The sequence below is a fragment of the Nicotiana tabacum genome, chromosome 20, assembly GCF_000715075.1.
Source record: "Nicotiana tabacum cultivar K326 chromosome 20, ASM71507v2, whole genome shotgun sequence".
Lineage (NCBI taxonomy): Eukaryota > Viridiplantae > Streptophyta > Magnoliopsida > Solanales > Solanaceae > Nicotiana > Nicotiana tabacum.
This window is the reverse complement of record NC_134099.1, coordinates 66,014,870-66,039,921: the sequence shown is the minus strand read 5'-3', so window position 1 is coordinate 66,039,921 and position 25,052 is coordinate 66,014,870. Positions and strand designations below refer to the sequence as shown.

General features: G+C 36.3%; 2 protein-coding genes across 2 annotated transcripts; one reads left to right on the top strand and one right to left on the bottom strand.

Moving 5' to 3' along the window:
- Window positions 1-16,127: 16,127 nt before the first annotated feature.
- Window positions 16,128-20,685, top strand: LOC107793773 (uncharacterized). The gene is made up of 10 exons (XM_075240180.1): window positions 16,128-16,163; window positions 16,242-17,069; window positions 17,327-17,707; window positions 17,790-17,933; window positions 18,283-18,526; window positions 18,594-18,738; window positions 18,819-18,951; window positions 19,478-19,545; window positions 19,955-20,365; window positions 20,454-20,685. The coding sequence occupies exons 1-10, from the start codon at window positions 16,128-16,130 to the stop codon at window positions 20,683-20,685; spliced, it is 2,622 nt and encodes an 873-aa protein (XP_075096281.1).
- A 914-nt stretch (window positions 20,686-21,599) lies between these two features.
- Window positions 21,600-24,693, bottom strand: LOC107774427 (uncharacterized). The gene is made up of 5 exons (XM_075240179.1): window positions 24,098-24,693; window positions 23,181-23,731; window positions 22,479-23,089; window positions 22,301-22,369; window positions 21,600-22,040 (listed from the first exon to the last, which is right to left on the bottom strand). The coding sequence occupies exons 1-5, from the start codon at window positions 24,691-24,693 to the stop codon at window positions 21,600-21,602; spliced, it is 2,268 nt and encodes a 755-aa protein (XP_075096280.1).
- Between the last annotated feature and the right edge of the window lie 359 nt (window positions 24,694-25,052).

Below are 25,052 nucleotides of genomic sequence, written 5' to 3'. Positions count from 1 at the left end.
CAACTTGTCTCGGCACCACTGCTGGAGGCAACTCAAACTCAGCAGAATCATCAGTGGACTTCTCTACTTTGTCAATGTCTTCAATTGTTTGGTCCTCAACGAACACGACATCTCGACTCCTGACGAGCTTCTTCTGCACCGGATCATAGAACTTATAGCCAAGCATGTCTTGACCATAGCCGATGAATACACACTCCCTTGTCTTGACATCAAGTTTGCTCCTTTCATCTTTCGGAACATGGACATAGGCTTTGCAGCCAAATACCCGTAATTGATCATAAGAGATATCTCTTCCTGACCAAATCTTTTCTGGAGCCTCGTACTGAAGAGGGACACAGGGTGAATGGTTCAGCACATAGGCTGCTGTAACTAGAGCTTCACCCCAGAAAGCCTTTGGTAACTTTGAATGAGAGAGTAAACATCTGGTTCTCTCGATCAAAGTTCTGTTCATCCTCTCAACCAAGCCATTCAACTGGGGAGTTTTAGGAGGTGTGAACTGATGTCGAATACCATGCTCTTTACAGTAAGCATCAAATTGACCCTGGTATTCACCGCCATTGTCTGTCCGGATGCACTTCAACTTCTTACCAGTCTCTCTTTCCACCAAGGTCAGAAACTGTTTGAAAACTTGAAACACTTGATCCTTGGTCTTTAGCGTGTATACCCATGTCTTTCGTGAATGATCATCAATAAAGGTCACGAAATATCGGGCACCACCGAGGGACTTCTTGAAAGGTCCACATACATCTGAGTGTACCAGATCCAACACATTTTGCCTTCTGGAAGGAGGGAATCTTTTGAACGAAACTCTGTTTTGTTTCCCAGCTAAACAGTCAGCACACTTCTTCAACTGGATCTGGTTTAGACCTGGTAAGGCGTTCTTCTTTACCAAACGCGCCATTGACTTCTCACTCATGTGGCCAAGACGTCTATGCCACAACTTGATATTGCTATCATTCTCCGCAACATTTATAACTTGTTGGGAGATGCTCGCCTGGGTCACGTACAACTTTGACTGCTTCATGCCCCGCGCCACCACCAATGAGCCCTTCGTGAGCTTCCATTGGCCATTATGGAAGGTATTGCAGTAACCTTCCTCATCGAGCTTGTCTACGGAGATCAGATTCAGGCGCATATCTGGAACATGCCTGACATCTCTTAAAAGTAGCTTCATCCCATTCATGGTCTCTAGGCAAACATCACCTTTGCCTACAACTGTTGAGAAATTGGCATTTCCCATCTTTACACGACCAAAGTCTCCAGGTGTGTAAGATGAGAAGAGTTCTCTCCGTGGCGTCGCATGAATGGTAGCCCCACTATCAATCACCCAGGTCATCTCTTGGGTTGTCAGATTGATAATGTCGTCATCGTAGACAACGTTGAACTCACCAAAGGAGTTCGTTTCATCATCACTGCTTTCTTCGGGCTTCACCTTTTTGCCTTTGTTCTTCTTCTGGTCATTCTGGAACTGTCGGCAAAATCTTTTGATATGCCCCTTCTTTTTGCAGTAATGGCACTCAATATTTGCAAATTTGTTGGATTTACCTCTGCTCTTATCTCTGTTACTCTGGCTCTTATTTTGACTTCTCCCCCTAGTCGTAACAGCCAACACCTCTGACTGTGAAGAAGATGTTCCTTGTGATCGGCGTCTCATTTCTTCATTCAGAATGCCACTCTTGACTGTCTCCATGTTTACCACACCGTTGGGTGCAGAATTGGTGATTGAAACCTTCAAGGTTTCCCATGACTATGGGAGTGTTGCCAGCACCATAAGAGCAAGTACCTCGTCATCGAACTTTATGCCCATTCCCGACAACTGGTCGACAATCCCTTGTATTTCATTAAGGTGATCTGCCACAGTTGTCCCTTCTACATATTTTACTTGCATTAATTTTGTCAAGTAAAATAATTTGTTGTTACCTGTTTTAGAGGCATACAACTCTTCGAGCTTGTCCCATAACGACCTTGCATGTGTCACACCAGAAATGTGGTTGTACACATTGTCTTCAACAAATTGCCGTATGTAGCCGCACACTTGGTTGTGCTCAAATTCCCAGTCCTCGTCTGACTTATCTTCAGGTTTCTGAGAACTGAACACCGGCAGGTGCATCTTTGTCACGAACAGGAGATCCTTCATCTTGTTTCTCCATAAGTGATAATTTGTGCCATTCAGGTTGACCATCTTGCTTGTCCTCGCCTCCATTTAGATCAGAATTTGACAGACTTCTGCAATCTAAAAAAAATTCCGACGGTGAATAGTAACCGTGGATATGAATAGTGCCCGTATGGATGAATAGTACTTGTACGTATGAATAGTACTGTACGTATGAATAGTACTCTAACCAAAGCTCTGATACCACTTGTTAGGACCCGGTGGCACTAAATACTACTGCACAGCGGAATAAAATAAATGATCAACGAAACCAAAAATAAATGACACAATATTCAACGTGGTTCACCTAAAATGTTTAGGCTACGTCCACAAATCCGACACCAACTTCCACTAAAACATTTAGCAGGCATACCAAGAGAGACTTCCCCAATAATTTGGAGGTACAACAATTCCTGATCTCTACCCAAAATAGTGGCGCACACAAAAGTGTTTCCCGAAAAATACCCGACTAGTATTTCTACTCACTATTTTGTCACTCCCCTGTTAGGAAACATTCCAAAAAAAATATATCAAAATTGTTAGGACCCGGTGGCACTAAACACTACTCCACAGCGGAATAAAATAAATGATCAACGAAACCAAAAATAAATGACACAATATTTAACGTGGTTCACCTAAAACGTTTAGGCTACGTCCACAAATCCGACACCAACTTCCACTAAAACATTTAGCAGGCATACAAAGAGAGACTTCCCCAATAATTTGGAGGTACAACAATTCCTGAGCTCTACCCAAAATAGTGGCGCACACAAAAGTGTTTCCCGAAAAATACCCGACTAGTATTTCTACTCACTATTTTGTCACTCCCCTGTTAGGAAACATTCCTAAAGGAACTATATCTCTCTCCCTCTCAAACTCTTTCTTCTTGACTTTTGATATATTTTTTTTTGGTGTGTTATACAATGAAATGGAAGGGGGTATTTATAGTTTTGATATAGGGACCAAAAGTGCAAATCTCACCTACCAAGAAGGATCAATTTGCAATATTCCCATCTCACCTATCACCCATTGCATCATTGCTTATCTCACTAAGGAGAGTTGCATCATTGCTTACCTCTCCCATACATCACCATAATTGTTGGAAAAACTAACAGCGAGAAGGAAAGCGGTCCCCATAAAGTTTGTTACTATATTGGCTGAAGCAGATGGAGAGAAATGCATGAACTTCGATAGATAGATGACTAAATTGCTTGCATTTGCCAGGTATGCTAGGTTCTCCAAGACTTCAACCACTAGAGTTCACAAAGGAAGAAAGATTATTGTTATAATCTCGAATTCACTATTAATGAGCGAACAAACTACGAAGAGTTTCTTATAGAGGAGTCTATTATGTAGAGTTAAAATTTTCACAAATTATAGAGCTCGTTTTGTAATTAGAATTTGCATGAAGCATGAAAATGCTAATGAAGAAAAACAAACCTAAAACAAAGGAGGCAGCAACCACTCCACCATGGCATCCTTTAATGGCTGGCCTATTTCTCCAGTCCATGTAGCCTTCCCATATGGTATACCTGTCCTGCAGTCATGATGCAAGCAACTTTAGAAACACTTAATTGGAACAAGAAGAAGAGGAGATGAGGACAGGAAAAAAGGTGCACCATCTCTCTCTCTCTCTCTCTTTTTGTATAACTGAGATCTTCAAGTATCTAAGTCGAAATCACCCAGCCTGACGAGGAAGTTATGCTGAGTCACATTTAAATAGTGGAGGGGGGTAGCGATGTTCAAATTGTATAGAAATTTCTGGATCATTTGAAAGTGACATGCTCTTAGTGGACATCTTTACTCCTAGCACTGTGGTAAAAGTTCATGTCATTGTCAGTATGTTCTTGTGGGTTAAATACATGTAAAGGGAGGTAGAGATGGAGAACGGGTGGGTCCTTATCCATTATTACTTTTCAAATTTATATTCCAAGTATGGTTAACATAACCTCCGTGGTGCAGCGACAACTCTTTTGTGAGGAAGGATAGGTAGAAATGGCAAAGTTAACATATCATGTTGCTACAAGTTTTAGATAAAAGGGTTAATCGGTTTGTAGTAAGTTTCTGCGAGGGTAAGAAAATGTTGATCAAATTGCAACCTGTTTTACATTTGAGTATATGTTTTATGTTTAGCTTCTATAAATGTCAATGGCATGCAATGGATAGATATAATCAGATGAGAGATCTGGTGTTCAATCTCATTGGTGATTTGCATGCTGTATTACCCAAGTTTGAGCTTTTGTAAGTATTTCATACTATCTTCATTTTACTTGTTATTGCATGACCTAAAACTATAAGAATTGTTTTATCTCGGACTTAGTACTCTTTTATCAATGAGAATGCTTATAGTAGCTGTGAGCACGTGATTTTTGCCCTATATGAATTACTCCCACAAATTCAAAACAAAACAATTTTTTCCATTGTTTGCAATTTTGTGGATTTTTGTGGCATTTTTTGCCAATTGTTTGCATTTGTCTGTGCATGTTTCTTTTATTTAATTAATGAAAAACACAAAAATACATTGCATTTGCATTTAGGATCTATTTTCACATTTTGAGGATAATTATTAAATTAGGTGCTTTATTAAAAACATGAATATCACAAAATTGGTTTACTTTTGCATTTCTAGCCTTTTAACTATAAATCAATAATTTCCCCCTTTAATTTAGAAGTAATATATTCTTGTAATTATTATGTTAGGTTTTTAGCTTAATTTAGTAAATTAATTACTTTTTAGTAGTTTTTAATTTAAGTTTTAATTAATTAAAAAAGGAAAAGAAAAACAAACAAAAGAAAGGAAATTAAAAAGATTTTTGAAAGAAGGTTGATAGTTTGGGCTGCCTTTAATTAAATTTACACAGGCCCAAGTCATTTTTTTCCAAGACCAGGTCAATTCGGCCCAAAACCCACCCCTCTACCTGGTCCGCCCCACCTTAAAACTAAATGACACAGTTTCGTCCTTTTTGATTTGGACCGTTGATCTCAGTTGATTAAACGATCCGGAACTGACTCTACCTTAATATATAAATGTCGGACCCCCCCCCCCCCATCGTCTCTCTCTCACCCTCGTCTCTTCGGAGACCACCCCCGAAACCCTAATCTGCCACCCCTTTTTCCCCACCTCGAACCCGGCGGCGCCTTTACCAAACAACCCTAAATTAACACCCCATGACCCCCTCACTCCCTTCTTTCCAAATTCCCACTCCGTTTCTCTCGAACATGGCTAGAGCTATTCGAATCTTGAATCTAGGGTTCGAGCTTTGGAGGCCAAAACCAAGTCCATTCATGAAAGATCATCTCTCCGGTGTTTATGAGCGTTCAAGGCCGATTTTATCGCGAAACAATGTTATTCGCCTATTCTCTACAAAGAACAAGTGATTAATATTATTTTGCGGCTTAAATCGGGAGTCAGTCGCGAGTTCGAGTGTTGGGTGAGTTCTGTTTCTTTCTTTGTCCATTTTCGTTCGTCTTTTCTCTTCCTCTTCTTCTTCTTCTATGATTGTTCAAATATCATGTCCTCTGTCTGAATTTGTTGAAGAGTTCTGAACCATGCCTTTCCCTTTAGATTAATTTAGGGTTCATTTGTTAGTTTTTCAGTTTCTCTTTTCAAGTTTTTAATTACTGTCCTCCGGATGGGCTCCTACAGCCCAAGCGCAATATCGAGCCATCTCGTGGAATCAAATCTAGGCCCTCGACCTCATATCAATATCAGTATAATCACCCAGGCTCTTGGCCTCAATATCAATGTAATCAACTAGGCTCTCGGCTTTAATATCAATGTAATCAACCAGGCTCTCGACCTCAATATCAATATAACACTGCTGCGGCGCGCAGCCCGATCCATGCTCAGTCCAGAAATCATCATAAGCCCCTTGGGCATTTGTAAAACAGTAGTTCTCAGCCCGAAATATCATTTAAAAATACCATTTAAGTTTTTAAATCTTAGAAAGATGGCTGAGTTTGCAAAACAGTATTTAAAAACCTTGGACTGAGATCAAATGATATGCATGTATGCGAAAACTGTGATGTCAATCCCTGAAGGATTCAATAATTGGCAAGAAGCCCAAATGTAACAGTTAAATCCAAGTAAGGATGATTCTCAATTTAGTTCAAGTAGAAAACAGGGTAAAAACATCTCTCAGGACGGACCAAGTCACAATCCCCAATGGTGCTCTACCACACGCCCGTTATCCGGCGTGCAAGTCACTTCAATATAGCAATACAATGTGAATTCCGGGGTTTCAAACCCTCAGGACATCATTTACATCAATTACTTACCTCGAATCGGTTACTTCTTTAGCTCGCGACGCCTTTGCCCCTCGAAAAATTGGCCTCCACGTGCGTCGAATCTATCCAAAATCAGAACGAATATGTCATAATATGATAAGGGAACAAAGCCCAATCAAAACAATCGAAAAATACCAAAATTCTCGAAATTAGCAAAAACCCGAGCAAAATACTACTCCACAATGCCTTTTCCTCTCAAATCGACCTCCGAATGCCTCGAATCTAGCCACAATAATTCGATTCAATCAATAAAAATTATAGGAATTAATTCCATATGGAATTCTACACTTTCCATTAAAAATCCGAAATTGCACTCAAAATTCGCCCGTGGGGCCCGCGTCTCGGAATCCGGCGAAACTTATAAAATCCGACAATCCATTCCGATACGAGTTTAACCATACCAAAATTATCAAATTCCGACAACAACTCGACCTCCAAATCTTAATTTTTCATTTTTGGAAGATTTTGCAAAAATCTTGATTTCTTCCATTTAAATCTGAATTAAACGATGAAAATAACCATGGATTTATGTAATATAAACACTTTCGAGTATAGGACACTTACTTGAGTTGAAATCGTGAAGAACACCTCAAAATCGCCCAAGAACCTAGCTCCAAAAATCCCAAAACGAAAATGAAGAAATCAACATTTTTGGTCCTTAAGTTTCTGTCCGCCCGTCACTAAAAGTCCAGTTTCGTCACTAAAAGTCCACCAGAGACAGCTTTACCAGCCATATTCAATCGATCATACCTTTCTGTACGAATGTACGAATGATAAATGGTTTAAGTTTCTGGATAATAGAATACAAGGGATACAACTTTTATGTTTTATACATTTTCCGATTCCATTTATATTTCGAGATATAAGCTTCCAAATTAGCCTCCTCGCATCAGAAATTTCTGGGAAATTTCAAAATAGCTTTACTAGCCCTTATTCAACCGATTATAACTTTCTGTACAAATATCCGAATGACAAATGGTTTATATTTCTGGAAACGTGAATACAAGAGCTACAACTTTCAAGTTTTATACATTTTCCGATTCCCTATATATTTTGGTATATAAGCTTTCCAATTAGCCTCCTAGCATTAGAAATTTCTGGAAAATTTCAAAACAGCTTTACTAGCCCTTATTAATTTGATTATAACTTTCCGTACAAATATCCAAATAATGAATGGTTTATATTTATAGAAACTAGAATACAAGGGCTACAACTTTTATGTTTTATACATTTTCCGATTCCTTATAGATTACGAGATATAAGCTTCCAGATTATGCTCCGCGCATCAAAATTTTCGAACCTTGCTGTCAAAAATCCAGCAAGTTAAATTGGCCTAAAAATGGCCCGAAACCATTCCGAAGCTCACCCGAGCCCCTCGGGACTCTAACCAAATATGCCAACATGTCTTAAAACATCATCCAAACTTGCTCCAATCATCAAAACACCTCAACTAACACTAAAATCATCGAATTACATCGAATTCAAGCCTAAGTTCTTTTAAAACTTCCAAAACACGCATTCGATCAAAAACCCAAACAAACCACGTCCGAATGACCTGAAATTTTGCACACAAATCACAAATGACATAACGAAGCTAGAGCAACTCTCGTAATTCCATTCCGACCCTCGGATCAAAATCTCACCTATCAACCGGAATTTGCCAAAATACTAACTTCGCCAATTCAAGCCTAATTCTACACCGGACCTCCAAAATTACTTCTCATCACACTCCTAAGTCACAAATCATCTCCCGGAGCTAACTGAACCGTCAGAATTCACATCCGGGCCCTCTAACGCATAAGTCAACGTCCAGTTGACTTTTTCAACTTAAGCTTTCTTAAAAGAGACTAAGTGTCTCAATTCCTTTCAAAACTTTTCCGAATCAACTCGTTCACACCCAACACTGATAATGAAGCATAAAGAAATAGAAAATGGGGAAAACGTGGCGGTAACTCACGATATAATGGGTCGGGTCATCACAAGCAGTCAGGCGCACACCTAGAGAGCACGGGAATACAATTCAAGTTCAGCAATCAGGCGCCCACCTGGAGAGCACGGGAATACAGTTCAAGTTCAGTAGTCAGGCGCCCACCTGAAAAGCACGGGAATACAGTTCAAAGTTCAGTAATCAGGCGTCCACCTAGAGAAAAGGGAAAGCATCTCAGATTACAATTCAAATCGGCAACAAAGGGACTTCACCGGGAGAATACAAGTCAACGAGGCAACAAGAACCACAAGATCAAGTTTGAAGATATAGACAGGATTTTTGTAATAGGTCATAGTTTAGTCTAACTTCTTTGTATTTTGACATGGTGTAATAAGGGGTTCATTAAGCAGTAGCAGCAGCAACAACAACAGTGAAATCATCAGCATCATGGTAGTCCCAGCTACCAAAACTTCCCGAACTACACTGACCTGATTCCTTTATAGCCAAGGATATGTAGGCAACCTCAAAAGCAGGGTGCGGTCAAATTTTTCAAAAAAAAAATGCTTTCCACGGAGTATTCAAACGGGCAAAAATCGCTCGTATCCACTCACTTTATCTTTGCACGAAAACTCTTCGTGTTTCCGAGCAAAGAGGGGCAGCTGTGAGTACGTGATTTTTGCCCTATATGAATTACTCCCACAAATTCAAAATAAAATAATTTTTTCCATTGTTTGCAATTTTGTGGATTTTTGTGGCATTTTTTGTCAATTGTTTGCATTTGTCTGTGCATGTTTATTTTATTTAATTACTGAAAAATGCAAAAATACATTGCATTTGCATTTAGGATCTATTTTCACACTTTTAGGTTACTTATTAAATTAGGTGCTTTATTAAAAATATGAAAATCACAAAATTGATTTATTTTTGCATTTCTAGCCTTTTAACTATAAATCAATAATTTCCCACTTTAATTTAGAAGTAATTAATTCTTGTAAATATTATGTTAGGTTTTAGCTTAATTTATTAAATTAATTACTTTTTAGGAATTTTTAATTTAAGTTTTAATTAATTAAAAAAGGAAAAGAAAAACAAACAAAAGAAAGGGAATTAAAAAGACTTTTGAAAGAAGGTTGATAGTTTGGGCTGCCTTTAATTAAATTTACACAGGCCCAAGTCATTTTTTTCTTTTTCCAAGACCCAGTCAATTCAGCCCAAAACTCACTCCCTACCCGGTCCGTCGCCACACCCCACCAAACGACCTCGTTTCTTTCTTTTTGATCTGGATCGTTGATATCAGTTGATCAAACGGTCCAGAATTGGATCTACCTTAATATATAAATGTCGGAACTCTCCCCTCTCACCCCTCCAACGTCTCTCTCTCACCCTCGTCTCTTCAGAGACCACCCCCAAAACCCTAATGCGCTACCCCTTTTTCCCCACCTCGAGCCCGGCGGCGCCTTTACCAAACAACCCCAAATTAACACCCCATGACCCCCTCACTCCCCTCTTTCCAAATCCCCACTCTGTTCCTCTCGAACATGGCCAGAACTCTTCGAATCTTGAATCTAGGGTTCGAGCTTTAGAAGTCAAAACCAAGTCCATTCATGCAAGATCATCTCTCCGGTGTTTATGAGCGTCCAAGGCCGATTTTATCGCGAAACAATGTTATTCGCTTGTTTTCGACAAAGAACAAGTGATTAATATATTTTGCGATTTAAATCGGGAGTCAGTCGCGAGTTCAAGTGTTGGGTAAGTTCTGTTTCTTTCTTTGTCCATTTTCGTTCTTCTTTTCTCTTCCTCCTCTTCTTCTTCTATGATTGTTCAAATGGCATGTCCTCTGTCTGAATTTGTTGAAGAGATCTTAACCATGCCTTTCCTTTAGATTAATTTAGGGTTCATTTGTTAGGTTTTTAGTTTCTCTTTTCAAGTTTTTAATTACTCTCCTCCGTTTTCTTAATTTTATTTTTTAGGGTTATGCCATGTTCTGTTAATTAGCTTGAGATGGATTTTATTAATTTGTAAGTTTAATTCTGGTTTGGTATGTAGCTTAAAAGAAAATCAATGGTTATTTTAGATTTTGGGCTTTTGTAGTTGTTCATTTGTCTTTCCTTTCTGCTTCTCGCTCGAATTAGTCAGTTGGAGTTATAATCTTTTGGTTTGGGCCTTGGGTTCAATTCTGACCCATTCATTTGGGTTTGAACCAGTAATTCAAAATTGACCCAGAGTTGGTTTTAAGTTGAAGGAGTAAATAACAGGGGTTGTAAGGGTAATTTGGAAATTCTAGGTGAAGGGAATCTCTAGTAACTAAATAGGAAGCTTCTTGGAAGTTGGGGTGGGGACTTAGCTAAAAATATGAATTTTAAATTGAGGATATGTGAGCAAAAACAAAAACTGAAAAAGGTTTTAATTGTAAAATTGAATTCTTTTAGGCAACCCTAATATCTTGCCTATAAAGGCACCTTTGCTTGACATTCAAGGGGATTTTTTTTGGAAGGGATTAAGAAATAAAATTCTGGAAAAAAAACGGCTGAAAACTCTAAAACTGCACTGATTTCCAGCATTTTCCTTGATGAAAAACTGATCAAAATTCTGCTCCATCTTGGATTTTCTAGTTCTTCCCATTAGTTAGAATCTTTGAAAAACTTCACATCTTGCATCTTGTTTGGAGATGGCTTGATTTTGGGGTTTCAAAAGTGGGTTTTGAGCTGTGGTGGGGCTTATTGTTTCATTGATATTGCTGGTTCTTTGGTTCTGCTGCTGCCTACTGCTTCCTCACTTCTTTTTCCCTTTCAATTTTCAGGTACATATTCTTGAGACTCACACAATGTAATACTCAAATTGAAGATTTAAATGGAAATGGAATGTTGAAGTTTAAACTTTAAGTTGTTGGTTTATAGCTTAGCTTTATTTCTTCTGCATTGAATCTCTTCTGTTTCATGCTCCTCCTAGCCAAGTTTCCTCATGTGTAGTCAACCAGGACATTAAATGTTACATGTTTACTTTAGGATTTAAATATGGTTTTGTTTGAGTGTAGTTGATTCAGAACATTTTGGACCTTATGTAGTGTGTGCTAAATGAGTTAGTAGTTGGATCCTATATTCCATTATGTAATTTAAGTAAGAGGACTGTATTAGAGCTATCTTCCTGTTGTATAAGTCATTTAAGATGTCATGGCATATGTGTCATGTTTAAACAACATTCAGATTCACAAAATAGCTAATTGAATGGGGTTCTAGATTATGGTCAGTTTTCTATTTCTTTACAAGTTACTTCTGGACGTGTGCCGTTAGTAATATTCAAAGTTTCTGGGTGTACGAGTTATTGGGTATTGATGAGACTTATCAATTCGTGTTTTACTTGTTAATTGTTGTTGTTTTGCATTAACATGGACTCGATATCGAGTCTAGGATCTTCAGCCTTGTTCTTTAAAGGTTTTAAGCTCATTAAGCTTTGGATTCTGAGGTCCTTTGCAAAGAAAATGGCATGTTGCCGCTACTTGGGCTTGTTTCTTGAGCCCAGTAGCTCGTTCGTTTGGTTCACTGGATGTTCCCTTTTATAAGCAAATTTGATTAATACATGCAAAAATAGAAATAGAAATTTAGTTAGTCAATTTGTGTTAATTAGTTAAGGATAAGAAATAATTGTTAGTTCAATCTCGCTTTGCTTATAATTTTGATTGATTTGTAACTAGCCGATTTGGGCTTAAATGTTGATTCTGAGATTTGGGGCTTGATACCGGCCCAGTTGACGAAAGTCAAGGCCAGCTGAGTCTACATGGGGTGTGTCCTTGGACAGTCATATCACTTTAAGAAATTGGGCTCTCCTTTGGGCCCAAATCTGAAGGCATTTGTGAGTAGGATTCGGACCCACTCCACCCTTGTTGAACCTAGCTTGCCGTCGATTGTTTGTGCGGGCCCAGTCCGTCTCACGTGATTAAAATGTTTGTTTTTCATTACACTTGGGTTTATGACTAGCAAGATGCAAACTGAACCTCAATTTAGATTAGACCTCGCTTAGTGCTGGCCCTGTGATTAATAATCTGAGTTTGACCATTAACTTAGGAGTAATTATAATATCTTTAAGACTTATTTAGTTAGCTAGATCCTTAAAATTAGAATCGAGGTATGCCGCGCCAAATAAAATCTTAAAGTGCAAGGCCCTCGTTTAATTAATCTTGTTTATCATTAGAAATCGAGGCGTGCCATTTAGCGAATTTTCATGGCCCTTGCAAAGTTGCAAATGCGTAGTTGCTTTAGGCGCGTTATTTTAATAATTTACCTTCCTAAACTCGGGTGGGCATTTATGTGACCCAAATCCAAATCTCAACAATGTTCGATAAAATATGTCGATGATCGTGGGTGCATTTATGTGACGTGGTTCAAGACGTATTTTAAATGACGTTGCAATCTTCCTTTAAAACAAATAAAAGCGGTTATAAAGTTCAAACTGAACCATAGGTTAAAACATGTATTAAAATCAGATAATAGGCCAATTATAATAGTTGAGCGACCGTGCTAGAACTACGGAACTCGGGAATGCCTAACACCTTCTTTCGGGTTAACAGAATTTCTTACCCGGATTTCTGTATTCGCGGACTATAAAACAGAGTCAATCTTTCCTCGATTCGGGATTTGAAACTAGTGACTTAGGGCACCGTAAATTATCCCAAGTGGCGACTCTAAATTTAATAAATAAATAATCTCGTTTCGATTGTCACTTTGAATTGGAAAAAAAACTCCCTTATACTCCCTTCCGAGAGTGGTAGAAAAAAGGAGGCGTGATAGTAGCTAGTGTCTAGTTGGGTCAAAAAAAACAAAGATAGTTACTCTAATTCATGTGGTTGTTGTTCTAGGCAGTGGGTTTTCAACCATGTGCTTTCTTCTTCTTGCTGCTAGAATTGTTTGGTCAATTTGTAGTTTATCATCTGGTGGAACTTATGCTTACAAGTTTGGTATGGGGCCACTTATTATTTGTGGGAAGCATCTCCAATAGACCTCCAAATTCAGTGGCTAGAACAATTTAAATGTGGATCAAAGCCATTTTGGTATATGGATGGAAAATTAAATAAACTAAACAATTAATTATTATTTACCCAATAAAAGATATTGTATTCTCTGATCTGATGAACATTATGTTACTAAAGGTCATATATTCGAAGTAATATTAAGTTGAAGAGACTTGCCTTTTCCAATACTGTGGAAGCAGAGAAGTTTTCTTTCTTAATGGTTTTGTATCAACCATGAGATGACTGTATTTGGAAATTAAGAAAAACATCTTTGCAATAGTGACATCCTTAAATTTTAGTGCTAAATTAACCTTATTTGGTATCCTAATTTCTGAGTAGAAAAAGAAATTAGATGTCATAATCTCATTCAAAAGTCAATGTTTTATTATTTCTGCGTGGTGACTATGTAAGCATTGCTAGGACAACTTAAAGAAAAATATCAAGTTCTTTTATAGTTTCAAATATTTCTAGGAGGCAGAGAAAATTATTTAATTCTCTATCATAATAATTAAAAAAAAAAGTCATCAAATTCTTTAGAGATCCTATAATTTTGCTAAGTAGCTGGTGAAACTCTAAAAAAATGTTCCTCAATTGTAATATGTATATGTTATCTCCAGAAACTGATGAAGTATTAAAAAATTTTCTGACTCTTTTGGATCCTTTTTCTTGTCCTTTATTTGGAGATTTTCTTGAGTTTTATTTTATCAATTAGGGACAGGTTAGGAGATGGTGCAGAAAATGATCGATAAACTGTTGTATCAGGAGGCGGAATTTTAGGGAATTTGAAGATAAGAACTACTCAGATCATTCTTACTGTGTCTTCTTTCTTGCTATGGTATTGAATGTCATTGAACAGCTATTGGAAGTGTCCAAACTGTCTTTTATTTCTCTGTTTAGGTACATTTATCTTTTACTGCAACTCAGGATCATAAACTTGAAGCAGTAATGTTAAAATAGCCTCAAGAAGTGGGCATGCCTGCATCAATGCTTTTATTTTTTTGTAGCAGTAGTCTCGGGACCAGCTTGTCCACCTGCACACAACACTACTATTCTACTGAGCACTAGCTATCTTTCACTTTAAACATGTGGTTTCCCATGGTTTTCATCTCATTGCATTTATGGCTAAACTGGTGTTGTCTCCAAACTCTGCATCAATGTTGATTGCATGTGCTTTTCCATACCTCAGTATTCGGTACCTTATGCAGTATCTTGATGTAATAGATGTTCAAGACCTTTATTGTCTCGTTACATTTGAACTTTTTTTGTATTATCGTGGTAATGATTTATAGAAGGGGTGCCTTAGCGTAACTGATAAAGTTGTTGCCATGTGACCGGGAGGTCACGGGTTCGAGCCATGGAAACAGCTTCTTGCAGAAATGCAAGGTAAGACTGCGTACAATAGACATTTGTGGTCTCACCCTTCCCGGGACCCCGCGCATAGCGGGAGCTTAGTGTACTGGGCCGCCCGTGGTAATGATTTATGGAGATGATGATGGTATTTTACATTTAGGATATCAAATCACAATTCCGTGGATGACTTTTTATTTTTATGATGTGGACCGCAAAATCTGAAGACGGCACATTCCTGATATATTCTTATTCATGAATTCTATTGGAAATTTTACCACCTATAGAATAGGTTAGTACCCTATTTATAATATATAAATACCCTTTTAAAATATTACATTCTATAAATACCCTTTTTAGTTTATGCAAAAAATCTAAATTTAGTTCCATCCTAAAATTAAGGCTTAATATATGCTACAAAATATTTTTCTAATCTCATTTTTTTTATTTTCTCTCACCTAATTTGCGTATATCTCCTCTCATCAGCTTTTCTCTCTCTTCTTCAATACACTTTTCCCTCTTCTCCCACAAACACACGTTCCATACACTTCCAAAACCCTCCTCCGCCATTATCGCCCCAAAGGCTATTCTTCTTCGCAAGCTTCACAGTTGTATTTTGGTAATTTTCTCCCCGTAGGTAATTCTTCTTCGCAATTGTTTTTTCATTAGTTTGTTTCTATAAGGTTTTTTAGCGAATTTACACAATTTTCTGATATATCTTCCATTTGTATTGTTAATCACCAGGATTCTTTGAGTTTTCTCTCTAATGTAGGATGCAACGCCACTCAACAGACTACCCAGAGGTATACCCACCAAAATTCTCTATTTTGATGGGCCCTCTTTCTCGTTGCAACTGACTCAAGCGGAGAAAGATTTTGCAGGTTTATCAGCATCCAAAGTTGATGAAAGAAGAAGTAAAATACACAAGGACAAGTTGAAAGAAGTCCAAGTTGATGAAGCTTCAAAAGAAACCAAAAATCAAGTTGGCTCAAAGAGGAAAAAACCTATGAAAGATTCAAGAAACCAAAAGGTAATTGGTATTTGTTACATGTATTCTGTTGTATTCATATGTATCTTCTTGTATTTTTGTACCTTTTTGTATAGTGTATTCTGTTTCTTCTATAGTATGTTTATGTATTCATATGTATTTGGTTGTTTCCAACAGTTCATTTTTAATGTAATCTTACCTGTATTCATATGTATTCATGTGTATTTAGCGTTTGCTAATATATATTTGCGATAATTCAATTGTCCAGTTTGACCTCAAATGTATTCATATGCATTCATATGTATTCAGTTGTATTCATCTGAAATATTTTGTATTATATCTGTATGTTACAAAGTATGTTAGCATATATTTAGCCTTGTCACTGTATCTAGTCTTCTGTAAGTGTTTGTAGTTGTCTGACATGCATTTGGCTTTGTCACTGTATCATGTCTTACATGTATTCCAAAAAATCTTAATATGTATTTTTGCAATGTATTCATCTGTATTAACATGTATCTTTCAATGTTCATTGCAGGGAATTGATTTGTTTGTGAAACACCAGCCAAAATTAGCACCCCATATTAGTAGTTACACTAACACTGATATAGTATCCCAGCTAAAAGATAAGCTTACTCCCGATCAGTTCCAACAATTCGGCAATACATGCTTTGGCTCATTTCTTCAAATGAAGCGATTTGATGTCCAACATCAACTCTTCAGATGCTTCATGGCTCGAAAGTTAAACGGCACTCCAAACAATGTATTTGCAGTATACGTCAATGGTACTAAATTACATTTCACATTAAGGGAGTTTGCGCTTGTGACTGGCCTCAAATGTGTAGGTAAAGATGAAGATTTTGAGTTTAGTGAAACTCCTCCTAACCGGCTTATTGCGACTTATTTTGGAAGTTCTAATATTGTAAAGAAGAAACACTTAAGACAATGCTTCAATGACAAGGCATGGGGCCCCGACAATGATGAGGATGCTTTGAAGATATCTTTGTTGTATTTCATCCACACCTTTATATTTTCATCTGAGAAGAATAGTGCAACTATACCGAGGCTAGATTTTGACTTAGTAGAGAGTGGGCGCTATTCTGAATATCATTGGGGTATTAAAGCATTTGAGCTGTTGATAAACTCGATTAGCAAGAAGATGGATGCTTTGAAGAAGTATTACAGGATAGCTGGGATGCCCCTAGCTATGCAGGTGTGGTTTTATGAGTGCTGTTCTTCTGTTGATTCCAAAATTGCAGTCCGAGTCTGCGACGTGGTCCCCAGAATACTCAATTGGAGAACCACCGGAAATCAGCCAACATTTTCTTATCTGATGAACGGCATGTTCAAAGACACCGGAAACACGGTAATATACAAATGTTATCAATATTCTGAAGATAATTGAACATAAATACATATATAATTTGCATACATTTGCATTCAGTTAGAGGGGAAGCCTACTGTTGTATTCATTGGATTCATAAGCTTATATACATGAATACTTGCATATTAATACATTTTAATACATTCAGAATACAACAGAGTTAAATACACCTGAATATAGCATTGTACAGTTATGCATTAATATGTTTTTTGTAAGTCATAACTTATTTTTGTTCACAGATTGTGTTCAAGGACATCACTCCTCTAGATATAGAGCTTGTTGTTTTTCATATTCCTCAAGTATGCGCCGATATTGAGAAAATACCTACTCCTGCGCATTCAGACAAATCGGGACAGGATACAGATGACTTTTCTCCTACACCCAATCTTCAATCTAAGAAGAAACATGTTGAAAGTGTTGGTCCATCTTTATCACTGCCACATAAGAAGGTCAAGGAACAACCCAAGATTCCTACAAAAGAACCAGAATATCAGCCCAAAGTCCCTCCTGTTTGTCTTTCTGACATTGGACATAAAGTTGTGCATGACCATCAGCTCCCAGAAGGCCAAAATGAGGACCCATCTTCTTTGAGGAAAGACCTAAAATCATTCAAAGAATACGTGAGTATTTACCCACCGATTAATCAATAAAGTTTGATAGCTATGTGTTTTAGTATTTTTCCAACTATTTTGTACTGTTAAGGTTGTTGGAGAGTTCAAGTCTCTAAGGACATTGATCAATGATAACTTCAAGATGCTTTCAGACCAACTTCAACAAAATCAGCAAACTGAACCCATAGTGAGACATGATGGTGGCATTGACACAGATGTCGGAGATAATAATGAGGTATAAAAGCAGTTATCATATTCAACATATGTATTTAGCTGTATTCATATATGTTTTAATCTAGCCATTTTACTGATGTATTTAACTGTTATTCAGCTCTATATATATGTATTCTGACTTTTAAATCTTAACATATTGAGCATATTTTTTTAAATGTATTCATAACTGTGTTACACTTAATCTGTAATATCACTTTAAACTGCCGTATTTATTTTTATTTCAACTGTATTTACATGTATTCTGCTTGGTTAATCTGCATTTTCTGTAATGTATACTAGCTACATATATGTATTTAATCTTTTTTCTAACATTAAGTTACCATGATAACAATGATACATACAACTACCAGAAAACTATTTCAGAGGTACCGTCCATCATACCATCTACCACAAACCAAGAGGATGTATCTAAAGAATTCTATGTTTCTCAATTTGAACTGGACGACAAGTTTCTACCCAGTCAAATTCCAGAAACTAGAATAGTTGTTCACGCAAGTGCAAAAAAAGATGAAGCCACACCAGTGCAACCTCAACGAAATAGGCGACCAAGTAGATGGAACTCTTCGCCTTATCAGTCTAACTTCGACTCAGGAGGTAAGTGATTTTACAAACGTAATAATCAGCATTCATCGTGATTATTTACAGCATGTTCTATTTACAGCATGTTCCTCTGTAAAGTTGACACCCATCTTTGAAAAAAGACACCCGTTTGAGGAAGATCCAATAACGGGTCCACATCCTATGTTACTCATTCAACAATATGACAAGTGGGTTCGTGAAGGTCTTCTAGCAAGACATGATCAGAAGTGAGTTTTCCCCCGTTCATTGTATTATGTTTTCATTTTTTTATGGTATGTACATAATGAGTTTTATATCATACTTGTAGAGGTAATCTCGACGACCATTACAAGAAAAACAAGTCTATACTTCACATTCCATTGGATTTTGGAGTTGATCAAGTTGATTCCAAAAACTGGTTTTACCTTCTATCCATTTACGGGAAGTTATGGGATGACAATGTGAGTCTTTCCCAAAAATGATAATCTTATCTTTAAATAATAACATGTTGTTTTATTAACTTGTATTTAGTTGTATTATTCAGTTGTATTTTTCTCTTATTTCCTATGTATTCAGCTATAGTCAATTGAATTGAACTGTATTATTAACGTATAATTAAATTTATTGATACTGTTGTATACAACCGTATTTATCAATTGAATTACATGTATTCATCCAATGGCAGTTAAATTCAACTGTTTCAACCAGATGTCTAGATTTTTATTCAACTGTATTACAGTGTATTCCACCAAAGTCAGTTGAATTGAACTGTGTTATTAACCTATATTCAACTCTATTTTACATGTTGTATTCACCTATATTAAGGAATTGAATTAGTTGTATTCATTCAATGTCAGTTGAATTCAACTGTAGTCCATAAGCTGAATACAGTTGTATTCACTTATATTATAGTTAAATTAACTTTATTGATACTGTGGTATTTAACTGTATTGAACAATTGAATTACCTGTATTCATCCAATGGCAGTTAAATTCAACTGTTTCAACCAGGTGTCCAGATCTTTATTCAATTGTATTACAGTGTATTCCACCAAAGTCAGTTGAATTGAACTGTGTTATTAACCTATATTCAACTCTATTCTACATGTTGTATTCACCTATATTAAGGAATTGAATTAGTTGTATTCATTCAATGTCAGTTGAATTCAACTGTAGTCCATAAGCTGAATACAGTTGTATTCACCTGTATTACAGTGTATTCCTCTATTTTCTGTATTCTGTTGTATTCAACTTTTTTTAGCATCTGTATTGAGGTATTCTTATATATTATTTCTTAGTTCAAGCAAATAAACTCACACTATCTACCAACCTCTTTTGTTTATAGCATATGGATGTCATATTCTACTATTTGCGAAAGATGGGCAAGTACAATCAGCATAGGGACTTCACGTTTACTACTGTTGATTGTATATTCAAGACAAAGAATAGATAAAATATATGACAGGTATGAAGATACAGATAGTAATGCTAATGTAGCAAAACAAGAAGACGTTGTATGTGAGTATATTAGGGGCTACAGATTACATGCTAATGTACCCTGGCATACAGTGGATAATGTCTTGATACCAGTGAACTTGAAGGAAAAACTTCATTGGGTGTTGGTTGTTGTGACTTTCAAAGATAGATGTATCAAAGTGTACGACTCGTACACGTCTTCCGGTCATGATGCATACGTAGTCTCTGAGATTGTAAAGCTAGCTAAGCTATTACCTCTGTATCTGTCAATTAGTGGATTTTACAGAGATAGTCAAGGCATTCACTGGTATGCTTATCCCGCATACACAAACAAGGATCATAACGAACCTTTTGAAGTTATCTTCGTTCCAAATCTGCCTCAACAGAAAGCGGGCAGCATGTAAGTATCCAATCATCATTCTTATATGTTTTATACACAGTATATGGATTAATTAATTTATATTCTATTTCAATCAATTATTGTTTAGGGATTGTGGAGTGCATGTTGCAGCCTTTGCGGAGTTTCTGAGCACTATTGGAGAGATTACACAAAAAACACCATTTTATGTCACTCTTCTCCGTCAAAGATATGGTGCTCTGTTATGGGACTATGCTATGCGCAAGATAGATGCTGATGCAATAAGCGAGAGTGAAGCACCTTCAAAGATTGAAAGGCAAATCTCTGATTCGGAGGCAAAGATGCAAATAGTTTTAGAATAGCTTTAGGTTTTTTTTTGAGTTTAGCTTGAACAATGATACTGATTGTAGTGGTTTTGGTCGTAGATGCTATTTACTTACATGCTGAAATTTAGTTAAGTTTGCTTGAACAGGTTTTAGCTAACGCACATGTTAGTTAAAATTTCTGAAACTTTATGTATGCTGAATGATTTTTGTTAATGCCAATTTTTGAATTGTATTCAGCTGCATAAGATCAGCTTTATCTTGCAGTATTAAGCAGTTGTATTTAGTTGTATTATTCTGTTTAGCTTATTGTATTAATCTATATTATTCAGTTCAATTCAGTTGTATTAAAGTGTATTTATCAGTTGTCTACAGTTGGTATGCAAGTATATTCAGCTGCATCCATTCAGATGTAACTTTGAATTGACTAGAAACAATACAAGTTATATTGATTAACTTGTATTTAGTTGTATTATTCAACTGTATTCAACTGTATTTTTCTCTGATTTCATATGTATTCAGCTATAGTCAATTTAATTGAACTGTAGTATTAACCTATAGTCAACATTATTGAACATGTTGTATTCAAATGTATTAAACAATTGAATTACCTATATTCATCCAATGTCAGTTAAATTCAACTGTTTCAACCAGATGTCCAGATCTGTATTCAACTGTATTACAGTGTATTCCACCAAAGTCAGTTGAATTAAACTGTGTTATTAACCTATATTCAACTCTATTCTACATGTTGTATTCACCTATATTAAGGAATTGATATAGTTGTATTCAACTATACTAAGATACTCTCACAGCCAAATCATATATATAAAAATACTTCAACTAAATAAATTCATAAAATATTAACGAAATTCATTCCACAATATATTACTTCGAAAAATGAATTCATTATAGCTGATAATGTCGAGTCAACAATACATGTCAGAATACAACTATTTATTACGTGGAGCATTCCTACAAGTTCGCTTGTTATGTCCTCTCTGCCCACATATGCTACATGAATGTTGATTTTTCAGCAACAGCAATTCACTTAAATTTTTGTCACGCTTCTTCTTTGGCCTTCCAGGAGGTCTTTTCCATTTGGGTGGTAGTACAACCTCCTCTGCAACATGCTCTGGTATATTCCAGTCATTTTTGTCCGGTAGCGGGTACACTGGCACATCGTATGTCATTACAATTGTACTTGGCTTGTAATAGCTAGAGCAATATTCTTCAGGCATTAAAAACTTGCTCTTCAATACAGCCCAGGCATGTGGGCATGGCAATTCATCAATTTGGAATCTCCCACAAACACATTTTCTCTCGAGCAGACAGACTGTGTAATTCCTCCCACCATCGTTAACAGTATGTAAGTATTCAGTTGAGGGTACCACCTACATTTAAAAACAGAAATATACGTTTTGAACACATTTACATGAATTAACAAATATATACTACTGAGTTAAATGGTTACTATCAACTTCAAAAATTGCAACTTCATTCAATTTCAGTTAAATTCAGCTGATTCCAGCAACTGTATGCAACTGTATTCAACTGTATTACTCTACAGTCTGCATTTGTATGCATTTGTATTCAACCTTTTTTTAGCAGATGTTTTCAGGTATTTCCAATCAATTTAAACTGTATCAATCACCTGAATTCCATTGTAATCATTATCACATGCATACAGTCTTAATAATAACATGTATTTACCTGTATTCATCTATATTATTTACTAGTTCAAGCAAATATTCATAAAAATGCATACCAGTAGTTCTGCCTAAAAAAATGTATTCAGTTGTATACAATAATGCCATAAAAAATTAACTTACAGTCATACGGGTACACATGGTCTCATTCACCTCCAGCATTTCCTGGTATTTTCTCCCAAGCGTCTTGTATGTCTGAGTAGCTTCTTTACGGTTACTACAATTACAAGGACCAAACATCTTCCTAACTTCTTCAAGGAAGTCATATATTGGCAATTCCCTTGCTGAAACTAGTGTTGCATTGATTGACTCAGCTATATTTGACGTCATTGTCCATCCCCTGTTAACAGGTGCATACAACCTAGCCCACTTTTCGTAACCAGCTAACTCTAAGTATTCTTTCACCCTAATATCTACCTTCTCAACCTTCTCCATCAGACTATCAAATTCAGTTTGTGTGTATGCTTTTGCCATCGAGAAGTATATCTCACTCAACTTGGCATGACTCTTTTTGAATTTCTTGTATACGTTATTCCATAGATGCCATATGCAAGCACAATGCGGTAAATCCGGATATACTCTCGATACAGATTTAATGATGCTCTCATTTCTATCCGAAACAATGCACATGTTTTCCCTTACACCGTACGCTATCTTGAATTGCTCAAAGAACCACGTCCAAGCAACATCGTTCTCTGAATCAATAACACCGTATGCCAGTGGCAATATATGACCTGTTTAATACAATTGAATATAATTGTTTTTAAATACATATTTTCCAATGCTTTAAATATTAACAAATTGTATTATTATTGAGGTACTCACCTGCCCCATCCAACGTGCTTGCAGAAACGAATGTCCCGGTGTAGTAGGATTTTAGATGACTTCCGTCCACTACAACAATTGGTCTACAATGATCAAACCCCCTTATAAATGCATACAATGATATATACACGTACATGAATTCATTCTTTGACGATTTTTCCATTCTTATGTGAGAACCTGGATATGTCTTATCCATTGTATATAAGTATCCTGGTAATTTTTTGTATGAATCAACCGGTTCACCTCTAAGAAAATTCATTGCCTTTTCTTTAGCCCTCCACGCCAACATATAGCTAACATCAACACCTAGATCTGATTTCACGTCATCAATAATGTCCCTCGGAGTGTATTTCCTCTTATGGTTTGTAAGCTTTGTCCTTATAATACCACTTATAAGGCTGCTACTAGCTTGCTGCTGCTCGTACACTTTATCCTTCAGCGGACATGTATGGTTGTCATTGAATTCTCTCACCTTGAATAATTCCGATTTGTTAATGCTTGAAGCCTTAAACCTCCAATCACAATCTTCTGAAATACATATTAATGCATAGCTAGACAGAAAAGTTCATACATCAGACAACTTAACGAATCTGACATATATACTTCCTATTCATAAAGTACCAAATTGATATCTGTGTATATGTAATTTTGTATACTAACGAATTACAATATTGTTAGATGTGATTAAATACAATAAATACAACTAAATACATTCGTATGAATAATCAAATACTTAGTAACATTATAGACATAATATGAAAATAATCATAGCCACTGTTGTATTTTTTCAATAGTAAAATACACCTGAATACATATTATTAAGAACACTAAACAAATATAAATTTTCAAAGGTGTTCATCATCTGGAGGAAACACACAACTACAACTAAATACAACAAAGTTAAACAAACATCAAACCTGACAGCATTAGACCGATCAACACGGAATTGAAACCTTTGAGCTATAGCATAATTATTTATCACCTCTTTCAATGTAGCCTTATCCTTATACACTTGTCCAGCCATAACCTCCTTTTGATTAGTTTTTGAAATTATCAAATCCTTGTGGAGTTCGAACACTCCAATCGTTTCTCCTGAATTGGCAAGTTTTATAGCTAGTGTATAATCTGTATCGGAATCGTACATTTGAACTGCTTCGTCTATCTGCACAATGTCGCCTTGATTTAAACCATCTCCAGAGATAAGCTCTTTTTCCATAGTTGTAATGCACAGAGGATACATCCCAAATTCTCTGTTCTCTTTTTTCAATTTTACATACACTTTGTAACCCATATCATTGTGTATTTCCATTGGCGTGCGATTGCCTTCAACATTGTATTGTATTTTAATGGTATTTGTGCTCAAATTTATACCCATTTGATTAGAAATTGAACAAACTAAATCATTAAATGAAGCATACTCCTTAATCAGTATTCCCTCAATTGAAAAGTCGATATAATTGCCCTCATCGTTCCACTTTCCAGAATGACGCAACAAAACTGTCAAGCTTGCCATATATATAGAAGAGTTATACCTTCTTCTATATATAATTTGTCGCAATCGATAAGGAGGAGAAGAAAATCGCACAATATAGAAGCAAGTTGCTCTGTTTCTTCGCTTCTTTAACGTTTCTGTATTTTTGACTTTGAGAAGAATACAGATTGATGGGATAACTTTTAAGTTTGTTGAGTAAAATTAGGGAAATCAGAATTGATTTGATTTCCTTCCATTTTTAACATCTTCGTCGACCCAGATATTGTGCAAATACGTTACGTATTTAGCGCTGCATATGTTTGAATACAGGTAAATACATTTCAGAAATAGCTGGATTTCCTTTTTGTACGCCGCTAATTTTTGTTGTATTATTAAATACA